At 38.7% G+C, this 20517-nt stretch overlaps 1 protein-coding gene across 5 annotated transcripts in view; it reads right to left on the reverse strand.

Moving 5' to 3' along the window:
• Positions 1-20517, reverse strand: part of SPIDR (scaffold protein involved in DNA repair) — a 194785-nt gene that overhangs the window by 111951 nt on the left and 62317 nt on the right. For all 5 annotated transcript variants that reach the window (XR_009208127.1, XM_040070770.2, XM_040070780.2 and 2 more), the window contains exon 8: positions 8417-8636. Coding sequence is in view for 4 of the 5 variants with exons in the window: in XM_040070770.2 (XP_039926704.1) it covers positions 8417-8636 (220 nt within the window). In the remaining variant the exon portion in view is untranslated. The remainder of the gene's footprint in view (positions 1-8416; positions 8637-20517) is intronic.

Raw genomic sequence — 20517 nt, forward strand, 5'->3', positions numbered from 1 at the left:
TTCATATACCAAACTACATTCTTCCACCAAAAATACTTAAAAACCTGGGTATTTTTTCCATGAGCTTTTACTGAAAGAGAAGTAATCTGCCTGGGGGAGATTGCTCTCCCCCTTGCCCTCCCATGCTTCTGTCCCCCAGGATAGCTGAGATGTTTTAAACACTATTTTGGGTAGCAACATTCCAAATCTTTCAAATATCTGAAAGCAACATTCCCCTTTTGAAATACTTGGGGCTTTAATTACTATTTCTGCTAGGAGTACAGTAATTAACTGTTGCTTACCTACACTTAAATATGACATTCAGGAGAAGGAATCTGACAAAGCACACCTTGATATTGTAGGGAATGACCACACAGGATAATTTGGGAAACTCACACTTTATCCATCTCTTTGCCCACACAAAATTGCCCAAGGACACAAGCATTCTCAACACAAAAATCCAGCGTATGTCCAGAAAATATCCAGCATATTCAAACCCCAACCTAACCGCATGCAGAGCTGCATGGAAGAATCTTATTCCAAATACACAACCTACCATTACAGTACCAAATCACAACTGATAAATAAAGAGAATGGCACTTGTCCTGAAAATTGCCTCTCCACAATAAGCTATGGAAATACATTTTATTTCACAAAGTGAAAGTGCTGAACAGCAATCCAACAAGCAGAAACTGTAATTTTTAAACATGCAAATTAAAAAAATATACATATTAGCTGATTACCAACAATCTTAAACATTTAAAGAAACCCATTCACAAAGTCAAAACTTGCTCTTCAGTGGTTAAACTACCGAAGGAATTTTGGCACATAGTCTTTTTACAAATTAAGTATTGTTTTACACGTCCCAAATCTGTTAGTCATAAACATTAGCAGAGGAATACAAATCACAACTTTTTAATAACCCGGCAGTAATTCTGAACTTGTTCATCTGAACTTATTTAGCCTGTTTTTCCTTCATGACTGGATAAAGCAGACTGCAGTGCCAGGTCTTGGCTCCATCAGTTGCTCATTAAACAAGATCTGGAATTTAGCATTGGATTGAATACACATGGGAACTCATGTGAAGCTGCTCGTATATCATTGATAGCTCCGTTGCTAACACAGAGTTTATCCAAGGCAGTACATTTTTCGTTGACTTGAACAAAGCTGTTCACCATCCTCTGTTTTTGACGTCAGTGGACAACTACCCACTAACAGTATCTGTCACTACAAAATGCTTGGAATTTCCTCACTTATAAAAGCTGGAAAGTTTCAAGTACAGACCTTTCATTAAAAAACAAAACAAAACATTATTAGATTTTTCAGGATAAGATTATTTTGTGAATATTAGGAAAAGACATTTTCATTCTCACTGAATATATTTTCCAGTAGTTTTTCAGACATAAACAACATCGATGACTGTAAAGAATGGAAGTTTAGAAACAATTGTCCTGCTCTGTTGCTAAAAGCTTTGGACTCAAATGTAGGCTAATTCTTCAACATGGAAGCACCACAGTGAGGTGCTTCAGATTTTTACCATTAACTGGGCACCACAGTTATGCCAGTAGGATCTAAGTTGGATGGTATCTATTATTTAGGAAAAACATAGAAAAACACACCCCAAGCATAAACCAGGCTCTTCACATCCCCTGCCTCTTTTCTACAAGAAAAGCCTCTACAAGAGGCTTTATTCTTACAAGCCCATATTGGAAAAAGTCATCCAGGTGGAGACTCCCTCCAGAGCACAGAATCATGTCCTGAGAACAACATGCAGTGCTGCTTTCAAGTGAGCTCTGTGCAGGCTGCAGGGGTGTGAGCAGGAGCACAACAACTGACTGGATGTGCCCAGTTCAGACACACATCTGGTCAGGGAGACCAGAGGTATTCTACCCCGATGGAGGCTTCTGTGCTGGCAACAACGCATTTCAACCTTGATCTGAAAACCGAGCTGCTGCTTTGCAAACACACCGCTCGCTTCTGACCCCTCTGATTTGGCCGAAAGCAAACAAATGTATCAACAAACCCCCGCACCTCATTGGTACATTACAGTGGAAATTCCCCTTTTTCAGCATGTCAAGATACCATCAGCTATTAGTCCCGAGACAGGCAGTCGTGTTTAAAAATCCAGTTTTAATCTCCTACAGAACTCTTGAGGCTCCTGTCTTCCTGTGTTGCCATTCTTTTCTCCATGGAAACCCCTTTTATAGAGAGCAGGTTTTTCACCTTTGTTTCTTCAGGGTGCTCTTATTTTCTATATGGCATTTGTATAACCCGTCTACCCATGCCACACTTACAAAAATAAGCATGTCTGTCTCACTGTAAAAGTGTGATCATGTTACTGTGTTTATTAGACATAGCCCACATCCGAAATACCAGATATCTGTTGCTTCAGGTGGTTGTGGCTGATCACAGAAATTACATAAATGACTTACTCTCCTCTTGGAATCAAAGCTGTGCAATTCTGCATTTTTCCAATTATGTCATCCACCTATGAAGGAACACTACTATTCATTGATTAGGTTACTAATAAATTGTGTTGTTTTGATTTTCTACATGCAAAGTAAACAAACTCATATAATATTAATTGCTTAATCTCTTCACTTCTAGAGATATAAAATAGCATATGCCTGAGCAGCTCTACAGATAAAATTTTCTCCCTTTGCATGAGAGGATGGACAAAAGAAAAATAATTATTTTTTTAAAAGAAAAAAGGAGAAAATTCTTAAGGACTACTATGTCAAGAAAAGACAAAGCAAAACAAGCACTGAAGAAATTATATTAAAAACTTGCTAGGGACCACTTTCAATTCATAGAAAGTATGCGTATTTCAGTTCTCAAAAGACAAATCACCTCTTTTGAAGTGATTGCACTAAGAAAAGTATATCTCAACAAAACAGAAAATAAATTCTTGCAAAAAACCTGCTGCTGCTTGAGCTGCTTCTGAAAGGAGCTTCAATTTTTACAACTGCATGATCTCTGAGAAGCAATTCCAAGCAGATGATATGATCTGATCTTTGGCTCCAAGGCCATTCCCATATGTACTTTAGAAATAGTGCCCACACTGGCTTTTCAGCTCTGAAGTTTTGTAGAATTTTATCTTCTGAGTGAGCCTCATCCCTCTTATCAGGGTTCTCCCACTCTGCTATTGTTACATTCTTTCTTTGAAGATGTTAAGGCAGAGCCAACATTTTTCCAATGAGAGGGATCTGACTGGGGATCTCCCTCCTCTTCCCCTTTTCCATCCATTTGAATATTTATATGTGTATATATAAAGTGCCCAGATTTCATCAGAGGAAGATGGTGAACACTGATCAGCTGGACAAAACTGATCTACCAAGCATTCAAAGAAGCTGCCTCTCTGAGGAGTAACCAGAGAAAGTGAATGTATGTAAAAGATGTTCTATACATGCCTTTCCTTAATTTGAGAAAATTTAGAGGGATATAGATGCTTTCTTTACAGAGTAGCAGGAGATCATTTCTGCATTTCATTAATATGTGAAGCCTAGATCCTGCTTTCACATGATCACTCTTGTGCTAGGGAGCCACTCTGTAAATGTTCTTAAATGATTCCCTTGCTTGGTGAGAGCAACAGTGAAAAAAGTGCTATCTTCATCAAATAGAAGCCAAACGCTCTTTAACACGAGCCCTGCTAGCTCAAAACACCTATTTCGTGTTAGCTCCCTGTGCCGCTCCTGTTGTTTCTCACCCAGATGATGTAAGACAGTGTGTTAGGTAAGACAATGCAAAAATCACACTAACACAACCATTTATCACAAATGCTGTTGTTGAGTCAACAAAACAGCCTACAGCGTAGCCAAGATAATTCTAAAGAAGAATACTACCCGAATCCACAAAACCAGATTGCTTCTTGAACATAAATTTCTTCAGAGCTTGCCTGCACATTTCTACAGTTTCTTCTACCATTGGCCTACATTAAAGGACTTAAGATACAAGATTTCATCCCTGTACATCAGCAGATCTGCAGCAATGTTTTGCATGAGTTGTTCTTCTTGGCAGTAAATAATTCAAAGTCTTTTAAAACTCCTTCACGGAGGAGAGACTAAATTTAGCATTATGCAAACAGAAATGAGAAGTCCACATTAAACACTTTCTCCAGGCACTGGAACACTCAAAGTTGAGTAATTATGACTCCCCGTGGTTTCACAGGTTAAGAGAAACTAAAGAACAACTTTGAAGTTGCTTGTTGATGTCACAGATTTAAGTGTTTTATGTACTTGCCATACCAAGTTCCTAAAATAAACTGTCTCAGAGAAGCTGCATGGGGAATAACGGCTACCCAGCCAAGGATCTTATTTTCTGCAGTGTTTTCAGGCAGTGTAAGAACACAACAGAGTGATTATGTCCCCTTCATGCTGCCCCTGTCCTCAGTAATTAGCACCACATGGACATCCCAAATGAGAGGCTTCATACCAGACATTCACATTCAATAGGTATGGATCGATCTCTGAGCCTGTCCAAATCAAACGTGATCTGTGGTTTAGACTGCTATTGCCAAGAACTCTATTAATAATCACATACTTCTAGTAGTTTAACTTCAGAAATACATGAAAAACATTTCAAAGTTATTAAACTTACTGGCAAGGGAAAGAATTATAATCAGCACCATTTTTTTCAGGTCAATTTATCTTGAATATTAACTAGTAGGCAGATATCTATGAGCTGAAGACAGGAGTATCTAAGGCAAACTGTCTATCCCCAAGCCTTGCAGTGTCAGCAGTCAAATGAATCCTGGAATCTCCAAAAATGCCAACTCTTATTACTTTCTGTTAGGCATGGTAAATTACTTCTGTATTTTTTACAATGAAACAAACAGAAATAATCCAGGTAAGTTGAAGCCATAAAATCACCACCAGTGGAAGCCTTTGTTTCCACTCTCTCATGTCTTTGCAGGCAATCTTTACTTTTTGTTGGATACGTATTTCTGCAAAGTTAATAAAGACTTAGTAATCAATTTAATTAAACTCAGTAATAAACTTTTTTCTTTTCCAGGTGTTAAAAACACTTAATGATTCAGATTCAGTTTGTAAAAAATTATGAGGTGTTCATTTAAAATCTTAATCCAAGAAGTTGCTCAGGTACTGCAAAGAAAACCAAAGGCAAGCCTACACAGGCAGGGGCAGGCAGGGCTGAGTTCTTTTGCCTGTTTTGTTCCCGGCTGGCCAGACAGAAACCAGCTCCAGCCCAAAACACACAATTGTTTTCATGTGATGTGTCCAAGCTAATAGGCCTTATTTAGATACAACACTGCAATAATACTTCCATATAGCCACAAGATCAGAGCAGGCTCCTGTCAGATGTCTCAGTGGCCAGGCAGCTGAGCTCTGTCCTCCACCACACACGCTGGTTTGAAAGCTTTAATCTGTTTATGGGGGTTCCTTTCCCTATAGCAATTGACAATTCTCACATCAAATCCCTTGCTTTCAAGACTGTAAACATGTACCTTAAGACACTGGACCTGAAGAAATATCTAGTTACAAAGAAAGCTGGGTTCAGTCCTGGAAATTCTTGCCCTGACACAAAGCTCCTCTGAAATCCAGTGGGACCACTCTCAAGAGCAATGTCTAATGTCCAGTGGTAAGATTCTTACAACCAGCCCCGTGTCAATATTTTATTTTTGAAATTAAATTGCTTATACTGCAGTACTGAAGTTTCATGGGATTCACTATGCAAACAAATACCAGCAAGCATATCAGCACTTCTCTAAACAGTGCTTCCTAAAGTACTTAATGCAAGTCTACTGCTGGAGATGTTTCACATACCAAGTTATGCACTCTGTTCACAGCACATACAAGTACAGCTACAAAATCAAAGTCTAATTTTACAAAGTCTCCAAAATTATATGTTCAATTTTTGACATGAATAATCACATTCAGGAGCCAGCAGCCTGTGTATCTACGTCTTACTTACTTGTTTGCCTGGTCAGAGAGCAAAAAGCAAAGTCACAGTGTAATTATGGGGTTTTATTTCAAAGGTAACGGGAAATTTTGCCCTCAGGACGCTACAGCACCAGAAGCAAGACCCTTACAAAACACCCCATCTCATCTCATTCTGTCTTGCCATACAATCATCTCAAAATACAGGACAACAATGTACAGTGCATTATGTATCCCAGAACCACACAGGTAATTCAAGGATTGCCTCCCTTTGCATATACTTTTATTTTGGACCCTTTTGCTTCTGACTGATATTAATAAGATACATAAGATGTTAATAAGATACATAAATAGGCTTGTTTCACCATGTCAGGATTAGATTTAGTTAATTTGTTTTTTCACTAGTCACACATTTGAATTGACAGACAAGCGTTTCAACAGAAACAGCATTTGTTTTTAACAACAGAAGTACAAATTCAATGCAGAGTAACAAGAACTACATTTCAGCTTCAGCGCTCTCAAGTAAGAGTTTAAGAGAATAGAAGCTTGGAACTGTGATAGAGGAAACTTCCACTAAGTATACAAGTCCAATTTCCAATTAATGTAAACTAAAAGTGCCAAATTATAATCTAAACCAAAAACATCCCTCATTCTCTCCCCTCCCTGCCTCCAGTAGTTTAACAGCATCCAGCCCAATTTCTTTTGAAGCTGGTTGAGTAAACAAAGAGACAACTGACATTAAAATAATTTCAAAAAGATAGAAAATAGGACTAGAGATGAGGCATAATGCAGTTTTCCTACAATTAATTGATGTATTTATGAAGTGCCTTGAGAGACATCTAGGTAAAGAAAGCAACTGTGGCGATGCAGATGCATCCTCTCTCCAAACATTACGGTTTCATGAAATAACCTTTTGCCTACATGAAAAGCACATCCTACTAAATATATATATATATATAAAATTTTTTTTTTAAAGCAAATGAAAGGCAGAATTTCTGGGAAGACAGACAGCTAGCTAGCTATGAAGCTTTCTTAAGAAATCTGTTTACATACATACAGGAATGAGTTTTGTGTCCAGAACGTCTTAAAACTTAAACAAATTAGAAGACTACACTAGTACAGTTGCAGATGTCTGTAGTCTGGAAAGGATCGTATCAGTGCAGATTTACATCTTCCCAGAGCAGACATGAAACAAGCTGGAGCAGTCTGAGACTTACACATGCTAAGCATTCTACAGTAACAACTCAGGAAAAGAAAAAAGGAGGAAAAAAAGAGAAAAGTTGAATCACACCCTAATTAAAACAGTTTTTTCGAGTTTGAAGACAAAAATCTTCATGTAGGTTAAGGTCTACACAGAAGGATACAGCTGCATAAATTCAAAACCTCATGGTTTAAAAACAACAGAGGAAACCTGAAGAGAAAACAGAACTAAGTTTGTAGGAGAGAGAAACAAGAAGAAAACAGGCAAACAAATCCAAATGTAAAGCATAAAGAAAAGCTTGTGAAGGAAAAGATAAATGAGAACAAAAAAAGAATCAATACTTAATATTGAATTTCATTTTCCTTTTGCTAGCGATCTGTTTACATGTAAACTATCAATAGCTGCATCTGTAGCCATAATAAAAAACAAATAAAATATCTTCCCATAGTTTTTTAATTCCTTCCAAGAAGAGTTAAACATTTCAGAAGCAAAAGATTACAAATTGGGGAACTCAGAAAAGATTTGCAGCTATCAATGAAGATAAAAACCAGATACAGACCTTTGCAAAACAGGAAAAAGTATTTTGCAAAAGGATATGGTCGAACATGAGAAGCAGCTGGAGGCTAAAACTCAGGTAATGATTGCTGAAATTCATAAGAAAAGTATTTCCTCTTTTATAATTTGGGTGGACGGTAGTAAAGACAGAAGTAATATTCCCACTTCAAAGTTCTGCTAAATTTTTATGAGTAGTCCTTCCAACCTACAGCTACTACCAATCAGCTGCTTTACTAGAAATTTCATCATTTTTTGCTACCCCTTAAAATTCAGGTAAATAATCCAATTCAGAAAATAATCACAAGCGTAGACCAAACATTTTGAAGAATTCCAGAAAGGGTTGCACTGAAGAGGAGCTCAGGGAACTGAAGACTGAATGTTATACAGTTAATAGAGACTTTTCCACTGAAATATTATACCCATGCTCACAACAACAGATGAGCATTCCTGAACTACTTTGCTACCAGAAAGAATGCACTTTATTGGCCTTATCATTGATAAGATATTGCTCAGGCTTTTCTAGTGCTCTAAACATGAAAATATTAAGTGAAAACACAACTGAAGCCCTGAGCAACACTAGAGGCATCATGATACACATTTAGTTGTTATCTGAGCTGTCTTGAAGGTATCTGTCAAAGCCTCTCAATCTGCCAGAGACAGATGACCACAAGAATGCCCTGCTCTCCCGTTACCCCCCAAGGTTTTCCTACAACCATGCAGCCAGCACTCTACTGACCCCACTTCATTCTGCACTGCTACAGCAAGTGTGGCCCCTCTTCTTACTCACCACGGGGGATAGATGTGGATGACATCCTGGGGTCTGCCCTTCAGGTGAGCTGCTGTCTCTTTTGTGAAGAGGACTTTGAGTATTGGCTCCTCTGCACTGATGACAGCATCCTCGGGTGAAAGCGTAGCAGGAGACTGTTCCAGCTGCTGGCAGATGGCAACTTGTATTGTGCACTCCTCAAATATTTCTAAGATCTTCACAATTAAAACACCGGATTTATCTGGAAATAAAGTGAAAATGAAAAATGAAAATGCAAAATCTGGATGAGGAAAAAAAAAGAAGTTCTGGCACTCTAAAAGGTGTGTATCCCTCTGTGCCCTGCACATCTGTCTGCCCGTGATAAATCCATGAGCAGAATACACAGCCTTATCAAAACACCTGCGTTAAGCTTTTGCAGTAATTTTTGTTTTCTCTATACATACTATTAATTGTAAAGAAAAAATCCCACTTGCACTTCTTCCCAATACTAATGAAATCACAAACTCCCTACAAGAAGCCCTCTCCCACCGCACCTGAACTTTTAAATCTTGCAACTCATTGACTTTGTTCAGTCTTTTTTATTAGATACTGCAAAAAATGCATTTATTTAAAAACAGAATAATCAAACACTGTGTTAAAAACGAAGCTGTGTTTGCCCTCCTTGACTTTTCTCAAAGCAGCAGCTGTCAGGAACCAAGTTAGAAGAGTACAAGGCATCTAAAAGCTGATGATTCACACTGAGGGACAAATGTGAAGAAAGAAGGAGTAAGATGCACTGCCTAAAAATAATTATTGCAAAACTGATCAACCATTTTATCAGTAGGCAGTGGGGGTAGTCAGAAGGCTCTCTTGTTTTAAAGCACCGTGAACAGATACAAACATCTACACAGATCGATTCTCAGCACTTTCGTCTCTGCTGAACAAGAAACAACTTTGCATGGAAATGAAGTTACTCCTAGGTCCCTTTGCATTCTGCACAGGGCAAGAACTACTCAGACAGACCTTGGTCTGAGCTGTAAGATTATGGAAGATTTATTCTTTCTCACCTAGCCTTACTCATATCTGCACCCTGGTCGCTGAGGGGAGGATAGTTGTTACCCTGCTGAATGCCACAAGCATTTAGTAGGGCAGAAAAGGGTCCCAGAGGACAAGGGCAGCAGAGCCCCAGTTCTACCCTTTTTGATTTACAAGTTGTATTGGGAAAAACACAACATCCCAAGAAAAACAGCTGATATAAATTATTGTCTTCCCACAGCAAAGAAGAAACAGGGGAGGAACAGTGAATGTGATACTGGAACTTAACAGCAGAGCTGTACTAGTTATTTGTTTGTTTATTTTAAGGCTCATTTCACAACTGTGAATGTTTTTCCTCTGGAAAATAAATCAAAATATTTTAGTTTGAGTTTATGAGAAACTTCAAAAAAAAAAAAATTAACCCAATCCTCAAGAAACCCAAACAAAAGAAACCAGGCCCTAAAACCTTTCAAATTTATTTAATGAAGTTGAATTCTACAAAAATGAAATAAAAAATTCTGTCCCTGTCTTTATTAAATTTCATACTGAAACTGAAATAAAGCAAATTGGAAATATAAAACTAAATTGTTCTCAAAACCATTTTCATGTGAACCCATTTTTCATCACATGCAACATGCTTCTGCAAAGCATTCTGCTTCCCCTCAACTGGTATTTTCCAGCTGTGTAAAAGGTTCCACCAGACAGTCGGACACAAGATGTACATAAGCCACTTCTGTCCAAGCCATTACAGCTTGACCTCCTTTTCCAGATCTGAGGAGTAGGAGACTCAATCCTTTCTGCCAAGTCCTTTGAAACTGACTGATGAAGAGAGATGGTTGTCCCTGCTGCTGCTCACCTTCTCAGAGAAAGCTGTAACATCACAGTGCCACTGCAGATACTACACTGTGACAATGTTTGCTTATGTGAAAATTCTGACAAGGATGAGCACTGACTAGTTTTCTATGCCCGAAGGGAAGGGCCTAGAACATTTACACTTGAGTTCTGTTTTGCCTGACTAGCCGTAGTTATGGTACTCTGTCAACCCCAAGTCATTTGGCACGCATAAACAAATTCTGCTAACCACAAAAATTCTCATCCTTTAAAGTAACTAAGCATTTACCTCTTCCCTCTAGACATACAGCACAATTTGCATTTACATCCACTTTAAAAACCAAGTCACAAAAAGATCTGTTTCAATTTTCAAACGCACCAACAGTTTATTAAAAAGAAGTATTAAGACAGCCAGTGAGAGAGACTGCTCATCACTTCTGAACTACGCATTTCTTACGTGCAGAATTTTACGACAATTCTTACTGGTCAGCAGCTTAGACCTTAACTCAACTGATGCAGCAGGTTGAAGACAACAAATTACAGCCCAGTAATATTTTTCTTTTAAATACCTCTGACTGTAAAACAGTTAAAAATACTAGGCAAATCAAGAGCTATATCTGTAAGAAAGTTCGTAAAAGACTTTGGAGTAAAAAATATCCCACCAAGACACAAGGTTCTCTTACAAGCCTAAAGTTGGTGGAAACATTGGGAGCTGATACTAAATGAAGCAGAATGCTTCTACACTAAAAGCATCTCAATTTCGACAAGTAGCCAAGTCTCACGCTTGGCACACATGCACATTCTACAGAACCACAATCTATTTGTTTATTTAGATGCACAGAGATAGTTTAGTTTAATTACTCTGAAATTATTATTACTGTTGATGATAGTGTTCTCTTGAACAACATGGAAAAGCACTTTGGATTGCTGGCACATGATGAAACACCAAAGTTCAGAATGTAGCTTTGGTTTTAATACATTTGGCTCTTGTATTGTTATGTCAATCAAAAATAAATCAAACATATGTGGCTGCACACTGAAGGGCAAATTTGTGGGTGAGGAGACAGGCTGGATCACTGCACATTCTATGGCTTCCAGAGTTTACTTGTTTGTTCATCCATGTGAAAAGCTCACTTTAGGGTTTTGCAGTGTTCTCCTTCATCCTCTGATAACTTACATAAATTCCCAATTGCTTGCTGAAGTTATCATTCACTTACTTTCATTTGCAAAGCAGAATTACAGCCCAAGAAATTCAAAGAGATATGCACGTTTCACGGCAATACCTAGTCATCTTAAATAAAGAAGAATACCTTAGAATTGTACGCATTTTAAAAGGTGCAGCCAATAACTGTGCTGCAATTGTGCCCATTCCTACACTGCAAATTTCTTCATTTCCCATTCTGCTTCCCAGAATACTCATGGATTTCTTCAGGGTTAGCTTCTAGGAAAATTAATAAGCTAATTCAGCTAACAGCAAAGTCACTTCAGTTTACTTTTTTCAGGGTAACCTTTATTCTCACACTGCAAGACAAGTACACATGCACACTCGCTGGGAGTGAGCATACAGCTGCCTGGATGCATTTAGAAATCTTCCATGAAGCAGCAATCAGCAATTTGAGGACGGTTTAACAAAGCCCTTATAGAATCATAGAAGATCTTGAGTTGAAAGGGACCCATAAGGATCCTCAAGTCCAACTCCCTGCTCCTCACAGGATCACCTAACACTAAAACAAAATACAACAAATGTTCCTTGAAATGACAGGCTTGGTGCTGTGGGGAGCCTGTTCTAGTGACTGACCCTGCTTTCAGTGAAGGACCTTCTCCAAACATTCAATCTGCTTCCAGATGCCCCTGCAAAGTGAAATACTTGAGGGAGATAAAGATGGAAACCCAGCTCAGCCTGATCAGTGTGAGACACAGCTGCATTTCTCAGCAAAGCCCTGGGTGCTCTGAGCTCAGGTGACAGAGGGCTGCTGCAGCTCACTGGTCCTGGAACACAGCCCAACATGGACAGCTGCTCCTTCCAGCATCTCTCCACAGCTTTCACAGAGTCAGCTGGAAAGTCAGAGAAAACATCCACTGACACAGGATCAAGGATCATTTAAAGTATCTGGCACCATGAGTATAAACAGAGGGTTTATTCATCCCAGGGGCACGAAGTGTAATTCAATCACTGATACACAAGGCTTAAGGTGCCACAAAGAAAGCCAGAAAGGCACAATAAATCTAGCTGAGTATGAATTTTGCAGAGGTATTTGAGATGTACATGTGCCCTCTAAAGAACACCATCTGAAAGGAGAGGATCAGCCACCAAGGCCTATAATGCTCCCTCACTTCTCACAGAATTTTCCATAAGAAAAATCTTCACAAAGACATGCAGTAACATGCTGGCTACTACTGAATCAACATATTGGTTACTGAATCAACATATTGGTTACAGAAAGTACAGCGTACAAGAAAAATCAGGCACCAGTTAGGAGCTAGATTAGTGTACTTGGCAGAACACCACTGTGATAAATGCCACCCTCTGAAAAGCAACAGACACAAATCATCACTAGATGGACCATGATCAAACAAATTAGCACCTCCACATTTTGCAAGTGGTCCAGAAGGAGTGAAATCCATGAAAGAGATTGACTGGTGGGAAGAATGAGCCATTTAAGCAGGGAAACATCTTCAGTGAACCCTTACTGTGATTGCCAAAAACCTCCCTCACCTCTCAGAAAAGAAACACGAAGCTCTGACAAAGATGAAGAAATCCTGATCCAAACCTAGGCAAATGGAACATCAACCTCTCACTGCTACTATTATCAGAACCTAGGCAAAGGGAACATCAACCTGTCACTGCTACTATTAGCAGAACCTTTGAAATCACAGGGAAAGATCTTTTTGTAATGGAACAAACCTGGCAATGACCTTAGGCATAATTCCCAAGAAAGCTTGATGATCCATAATTGTGTGATCAAAACAGGTCTATATTGTATGCATGGGTTCAGAAAAACAACCAGTAACTTTTTTGGTAGGAGAAAAACTTACTTAGAACTACTTAGAACACAGACAGGAATTCTGGTTTAGAAAGTCCCCGAGTCAGAGATCTGTGGGAGGTATTTGGGAGAAAATATCATCAAGTGTTAGCCCTGTAATCATTTTTTCTAGGCATTTTGGTAGCTCTTGCCATTGCCAGAAGCAGGATCCTAAGCTAGAGGCACTTTGGTTTAACCACCTAACAGATCTGCTCTGACATACATAGTTAATTATTTAATTCCAGGTGTCCTCTGGGATGTTGGTTTCTTGCTCCAATTTGCAACCCAGACATGAAGTAGCTCATACAAAGATAATTCCAATGCCTGGCAGATGAACAAACAAATTTCACACTGAACGCATCAGTTTCCTTGGGTACTTATTTTCATTTTTGTTTATTACTTTAGTACATGGGGTGATGCTGCCCTTCAGTCATATACTCAGTCATATACCGTGACATCAAAATATATTTTGACGCAGTACTTTGCAGATGTTCTGCATTTACTCTGAATTCCAGGAGGGTTAAAACGAAACAAAAACAAGAGAAAAAAAAGAGGGAGAGGGGAAAAAAAAAGCTCCCCATTCCTTTGGAGCTCACAAACCCTGGGGTCTTGAGCCCTTTGAAGACTTCAGTTGACTCTACAATCTCTGGCAGACTGAATGCCCTTCATCTTCAGACCTAACACAGTGGCTTCACAGCAGACACATGTATTTAAACCACATCAACACTGAATGTACATGGTCACAGATGACGCACCGGCCATGCCAAGGGCAGCCTCGGAGTGAGGCTAAGAAGAAAGCCAGCCTGCTTTGACTCTCAACAACCAAAAAGCAGTTTGGAGACGAGAGAAGGAAAAAAAACATTGAGGAGCACAATTTAAAAAAACAAATGTTCAGACATTCTGGCTTCAGTGCCTGAAATACAACTCAAAAGTTTGTTTTAATAACTCTGTAACTACCAATAAGGAAGACAAATGAGGAGGAAAATATAGAAATTATGATCCCTTGGGAACCACATATTTTATGTTTCTCTGGTGACACAGTGACAGGAAGCAGAACACATTGCAAGGAGACAATCCATGGTGCTTAATGTATGAAAATGCATCAAATGTCAGTATCAGTAAGGCCACATGCAGTTTCACCTCACTCCAGTGAATTTTGCTAAAATGCTACTGTTCAAGTGCTCCAAAAGAGCACCTGTAACCTTAAATGGAAAGTTCTCAAAGGGAACAAACTCTCTTCAGAGCCAGTCAATAAAACTCCAGCAGCAGAGCAATCTCTACAAGATCTAAAGAGTGAGACAAAGTGTTTCAGGACAGCAAACTGGATTCTGCATGGTTTGAATGTGTCAGCTCGGATAGCCAGTGCGCCTCCATGCAGATCAGACCAGAAAAAGTAACAGTAACACCCCCACATCAACAACAGCAAAACAAAGCCTAGTTTAGTCTATGACTAAAATTCAGGTACTCCTGAATTTTTGAATTTCCATTCTTCCTGCAAATTTAAAAATCTTGCAGTGTTGTAAGAATGCATCTCACCCACAGGGCTGAAGGATGTGATGTGCCCATCCGAATATAACTGAACGTAATAATCACATGACAAGGCAGAAGTTCATAAAGGCCACTGTATCAACAAAGAAAACCATGAACTGCAACAACACAGACCACGTCTGAGAAACACATAAGAAAATCGGAGCTTAGGAAAATGCCAAGCAGCAAATGGCTCTGCTCCACCGAGCATTCCAGAAAAAAATCCCACCTCATATCCAAGCATGAAGGAGAACGGAGAACGCAAATTTTTACTATTGTGATAATGAAGTAAGTAATACAGTAATAAGGACCGTATACATACTGACAAGTAAACGTGAACTACCATGAAAAGCAAGACTGACAAAATAGAACTCCTCAGCCACAAGACTAACCTCATAAGTCACATGGATAAAAGAGACCAAACAAGCATGACAACAGGCAAAAGGAAGACTATTTCACCACCTTCCTTTTAAATCAATTAAAAAATTACCCTTATGCAAGCAGAGCTTTCTGAATAAAGCCATGAAAAACTCATAAGACGACACAAGGGAGGAAGATGAGCTTGCTTGAAGCCAAAGAAATATTTGAAAAACTGTTAACAAATACATGCTTTGTGCAAAAATAGTGACGACAACTTGTTCTTACCAGTTTAATCGACACAATTCTTTGTCTTAGTGATATCTGAGTGATATGGGGAAAGCACAGATACTTTTAAGAAAAACAAATTACTGTTATTTTTGCTCAAAGAACTATCAAACAAATAGTATACATGAACCACAGTTTAGAAGCAACTTTATACTGTACCTGACATATCTAGTTGACATTTCTAAAAAGACATGGTTGAGAAGTTAAGTTATGCTTTCTCTTAACTGGGAAATTCTCCAGAAATATGCAGTATGCAAAATATAGGTGTTACATTCAAATAAAATTTCTACTAATCCTAGGTAAAAGCTTTCATAAAATAAACTTTCCCACTGAAAGTACAAAGAATTGTGGGCAATTGAGATCGGGAATAGTACTCACAGCACAAAGAATGAAAGACACTTTCTGCCTTTGGTTCAGATGAATAGGTCAAATACACATTTTGGAATTATAAAGGAAACAAAATTCCACTTTATACCTTGTTTAATAAAGCAAACTAGCGACACTCTTCCAAATTTGTCCCACTCAGTTATTTTTTCAAAGGCATTATTTCATCCCAACATCATTTAACTTCTAATTGTCAAATGTGGTTCCAAAACTGCAGTTAGTAGACACTCTCCTGGGACATAACATACTATATGCAGTGGAATAATAGCCAACCACTTTCTGGTTCAAGCCACAAAGTTTTACTTTCATTCTTAAGCATAAAAAATATAAAATGTCAAATTACAGGCATAATCAAAACAAAAACTTTTGCTTGGCATCCCATTATTGTTCTTCCTCCTCTCTCGTGTATAACTTGCAGGTGCAGGCATAACAAATTCAGCGAGCAGGTTGATACCAAGTAGACCCTTGGAATCCAAAGTCAGTACTGAAAACCAGGTCTGGATTACAAGGTTTCACAGCCTGTACAAAACCATCTGGTTGCTATTCTGATCTATACATGTTGTTACTCTTCCTGGGCTGGTAGCTTCTGAAGCCATTCAAGAAGATTTTTGTCAGAAACATACCAAGTCTCTTGTAGGCATGATGGCTTCTTGCCACATTTATATAAATTTTTAAAAGTCTGATGAATTTGGCCATGCTTAAAGCACTACACATTCTTTATAAGCACATATGTAAGCTACTTAAAGAGACTATGCATGTCATTATTGTTTCTCATAGGAAAACAAAAACAATACAAAGAATTCTTGTTTGCAGAAGACATTTGATTTTTTTCCTTTGCAGTGCTGTAACAAGTTCAGACAGTTGGTTAGAGAAAAAAAATTGGCCACTTGTTGTGTCTCTAATTTATAGCATTAACTCTTAAGTAATAAAACAAACTACCAAGAACTAAGACAATAAGCAGCAACTAGCAAATCTCAGATTTCTGTCTTTTTGGAAGAATTTTACATAGTAAAGGAAACCCTGTGAAGGGCTACCCGTGTTTTATTCATCATGTACAAGTTTCATGGCATTCAAACTGCTAAAATCCTTTCTTCCCATTGTCTTAACTAGTCACTGAAACTGGAAGAGGGGGAGTGATTGTTCATGTCCTCTTCTGTAAGCCTTTCAGCCTTCCTAAAAATGTGCTACATGTGAAACCCTGTCCTCATCTCCAGAGCTCATGCATGTGGTTCCACTTGCCTCAGCAAACTGAAAATTTGTTGCCCCTTAAAGGCCACTTTTTCTTGACATGAAGGAGCTGTTTGGAAGGAAAGATCAGTGATTTTGCTTTATTGTAAGTTCACTACTCAAATTCAGTTTTAACACAATCATACCTTGGATCAACAAATACCAAATCTTGCATCAAATTATAAATGCTAGAGAATAAAATGTTTCTGCATTTAAGGAAAAGAACTGCTTTGATGATAGCTGCTAGACAAACAAAACCAATAGAAGGTAGGACGTATAGAAAGCAACTTTCAGAAGTTACAGTAGAAATCTACATGAGTTTGCTTTAAATATTATTAGTGTCCCCTCCTATAGACAGGAAGGTTGTCTGAATGTAACTCAGAAAACCACTATTTTTTCTTCCAGCAGATGTTGACAGGAAAAAGGTTTGGGTTTTTGTTGTGGGTTTGGTTTTTTCTTTCCCCCCCCTCTCTCTTTCAGCTGTCCAGATCTCCTCTTTGCCCAAACAGGAAACTTCATGGGGAAGTTGCAGCAGTACATACAGAAAAAAGCCTGCAGATTGTCTTCAAGCCCTTGCACAGAGTACCCTCAAACCATCACCTTGGCTGATCAGAGACCTGCTGTTATGTTAGACTTGCCTGCACCTCAGCCCCCTTTTTACATTTTGTGAAGAACAGAAAATTTTGGATTTGTGGCAGAGCCTGACATTCACCTCTGTTAGAACCGAACCACAGAAAGCATCCAGCCAATGCTGTGTAGCACAGGCAAACTCTGGTATTCCCTCCCTTCACTCTGCCTGGTACGGTTACCTAGATTTACAGAAATGGGATTCACCTTGCAGAAACCCATATCCTTAGTGAGTGCCCATCCCAACACAGGGACCGGCTGTAGAATGTGACTGCCCCAAATTGTCAAAATCTGAGAAAGCACAAAGGTTTCTTCTACCCTGCAGAATGAGTCAGCCAAAGTGAGACCCTGCGTGCTACATAAACACCAGAAAGTGCGTGCTGAAAGGAGGTGCTCTCTTCTGGGCAGTGATTCATCCCAGTGACCAAGAGGCAGCCAAACCACAATGGTTACTTACAGAAAGGGGTCAGGGAGGTAACAGACAGGATTTTAAAAAAGAAAAATAAAGCAAAAAACTAGGAGGCTTTGAGTAATATGGACATGGATACAACCTAAAAGTAAACAACAGCAAAATAATGGCATAAAATTCTGCTATAGGAAATGTTTAAAGGGAGTGACAGCTGGAACTTCTGGAAACATTTTTCCTTAAATCTCCTATGTAAGGAGAATTTTAAACCAATCTCATTTGAAATTGCTCCCCGCTGCTTTAGCAATGAACTTCTGGTCTGCATGTCTATGGGGTATCCAAAATGACGTGACAGCTCTCCCAGCAACTAAGTTACTTCAATCCTCCACATTAATCTTCAGGATTCTTTAGTGACTCAAACGAGTTTGTTATTTGAAAAGTTCTTTCCTCTAATTCTGTGCTGAAGTCAGAAACAGTCCTGGAAACAGTGTGGCTTAGAAATATTACTGGGCAAAACAGAGGGGAAACAAAATTCAAGAAGATTCTTAAACTAGTGAGACAGCCTTAACTTGAACCTGAAGAGAGGAAAGCTGAAAGTGGCATGCATTTGCTGTGCTGACACTTCACATTCCTGACTAGAAGCAAAGAGAAGGTTATCTAGTTACATTACTAAAATTTCAACCATTCCGACCAATGTTCTTCCAAATCAAACACCAATTTCATTTTGGTGACACAAAACATTATGGCTGTTCTAAGAGTAGGACTATCAAAAATAAATTTTGCACTAGATGAAAAAGTATCCCCAAAACATCATCACAGCTATTTTAATGATTATTTTATAATCATTATGCTTTGGAATAAGGATTGAGAATTGGAAGTGAAATTGAAGCTGTGAAGTTGAAGTGTATTCCTAAATTTATGGCATGTTCAGTATCTTTCAGAAATTGTAGCAAATGTCTGCAGGGTAAACGAAACAGTAGTTTGTCCTTAAGATTTCTTGTACATTTTTTGTTATGATGGAAAAGGCATATCCCAGAAATAGTTCATCTTCTGCCAAAACTAAATCATCTTAAAGACACCCATCAGATTTTTTTAAATGTACTTAAGAATAGAGCAAGGTATTTTTCCCATAGCCTTTTTCTCATAAAATGCTAACGAATTCTGACTCATTTTCTGAAAGAAAGAAGAATCAAAGAGAGGAATTCAGCCAGGGGCAGATGTTTAGCATGGAATATTTTGGTCTAGAAGTTGGTCTAACAAAATGGTGAGCAGCCAAACACAAGTTTTTGTAATGATACACGTGGAACTAGGACAAAAAGAATATTAGCATGTTAGTAGTGTTGCAGGTCTGTTACTACAGTGTGTTAAAAAATTTCATTTTATTAAACAGGAAAGCCAATTCAGTATCTTCTTCTGTTCTATATTTGAGAAGTAGCAAGAGGATGTCCTCACACCACATAAAAATGATGAAGTAACCTCCCATGGTTTTAAGTAAAGCATGTCTGCTCAATTTTCAACATGGCATTTCTGAAAAGAGCTGGCTAAAGACATCTCTCATTCCCTGATGTGACTTTCTAGAGTGTATTCAGATACTGGTGAAATTCCAGAATACTGAAAGGATGATGATGTTGTGCTACTATTCAGGAAGGGCAAACAAAGTGGCTTACAATAACTGGAGACCAACTAACCTGACATCAGATCCAGGAAAAGTCACTGAAAAAATAAGTAAGGACTTAAGGTCAGAAATACAATGTGCTCTTCCACATGGGTGGCACTTTGAACACACAGGATGCAAACGGCCAAAGGATGCAAGTCCTCTAAAGCTGCAGTGAGAAACTGAGACCAAGCTTTAGCCAATAGTTCAGGCGTAACTTTAAATCATACAATCTTCTTATGAAAAATCAACCATTCTCACTATGAATAACATACCCTTTGAGTGGAATGCAAAAAACCCCCCAAAATTCTGAGAGCTAACTTTATGAATGGCTGTTAGAGCTTTTTGCCAGTAGAGAATTATAACTGAGTAACAGCAGCTCCAGCAGGACTTCCGAGTAAACACTCATGCTAATAAATGGTTTCACCAGTGACATAAAGAAACTGTGTGAATACCACAAACTCAAGCAAATCTGTGACTAAAAGAGGTCAGGCTTGAGCTACACAGTAATCTGAACTGCATGATTAGCTGGACTACTTCAGTAAAATCAGCCAGGATACAGCACAAATACTTCCCTGTGCTTAGGCAGAAGAAACAGAAAGAGTAGCTGGAGAGTGGGAAACAGCATCTCAGAAAAAAGTAGCTCTAGTGGTTACAAAATCATAGTAGACAATCAATTCAAGGCAAAGTCCCAGCACCGTGCTGTGACCAAAGCCAAACCAGACTCAAACACTTATCAGAGGACTCAAATATCCAGGAGGCTGAGAAGTGAACTGGACCTGGC

The sequence above is a fragment of the Hirundo rustica genome, chromosome 1 (genome assembly GCF_015227805.2).
Source record: "Hirundo rustica isolate bHirRus1 chromosome 1, bHirRus1.pri.v3, whole genome shotgun sequence".
Classification (NCBI taxonomy): Eukaryota; Metazoa; Chordata; class Aves; order Passeriformes; family Hirundinidae; genus Hirundo; species Hirundo rustica.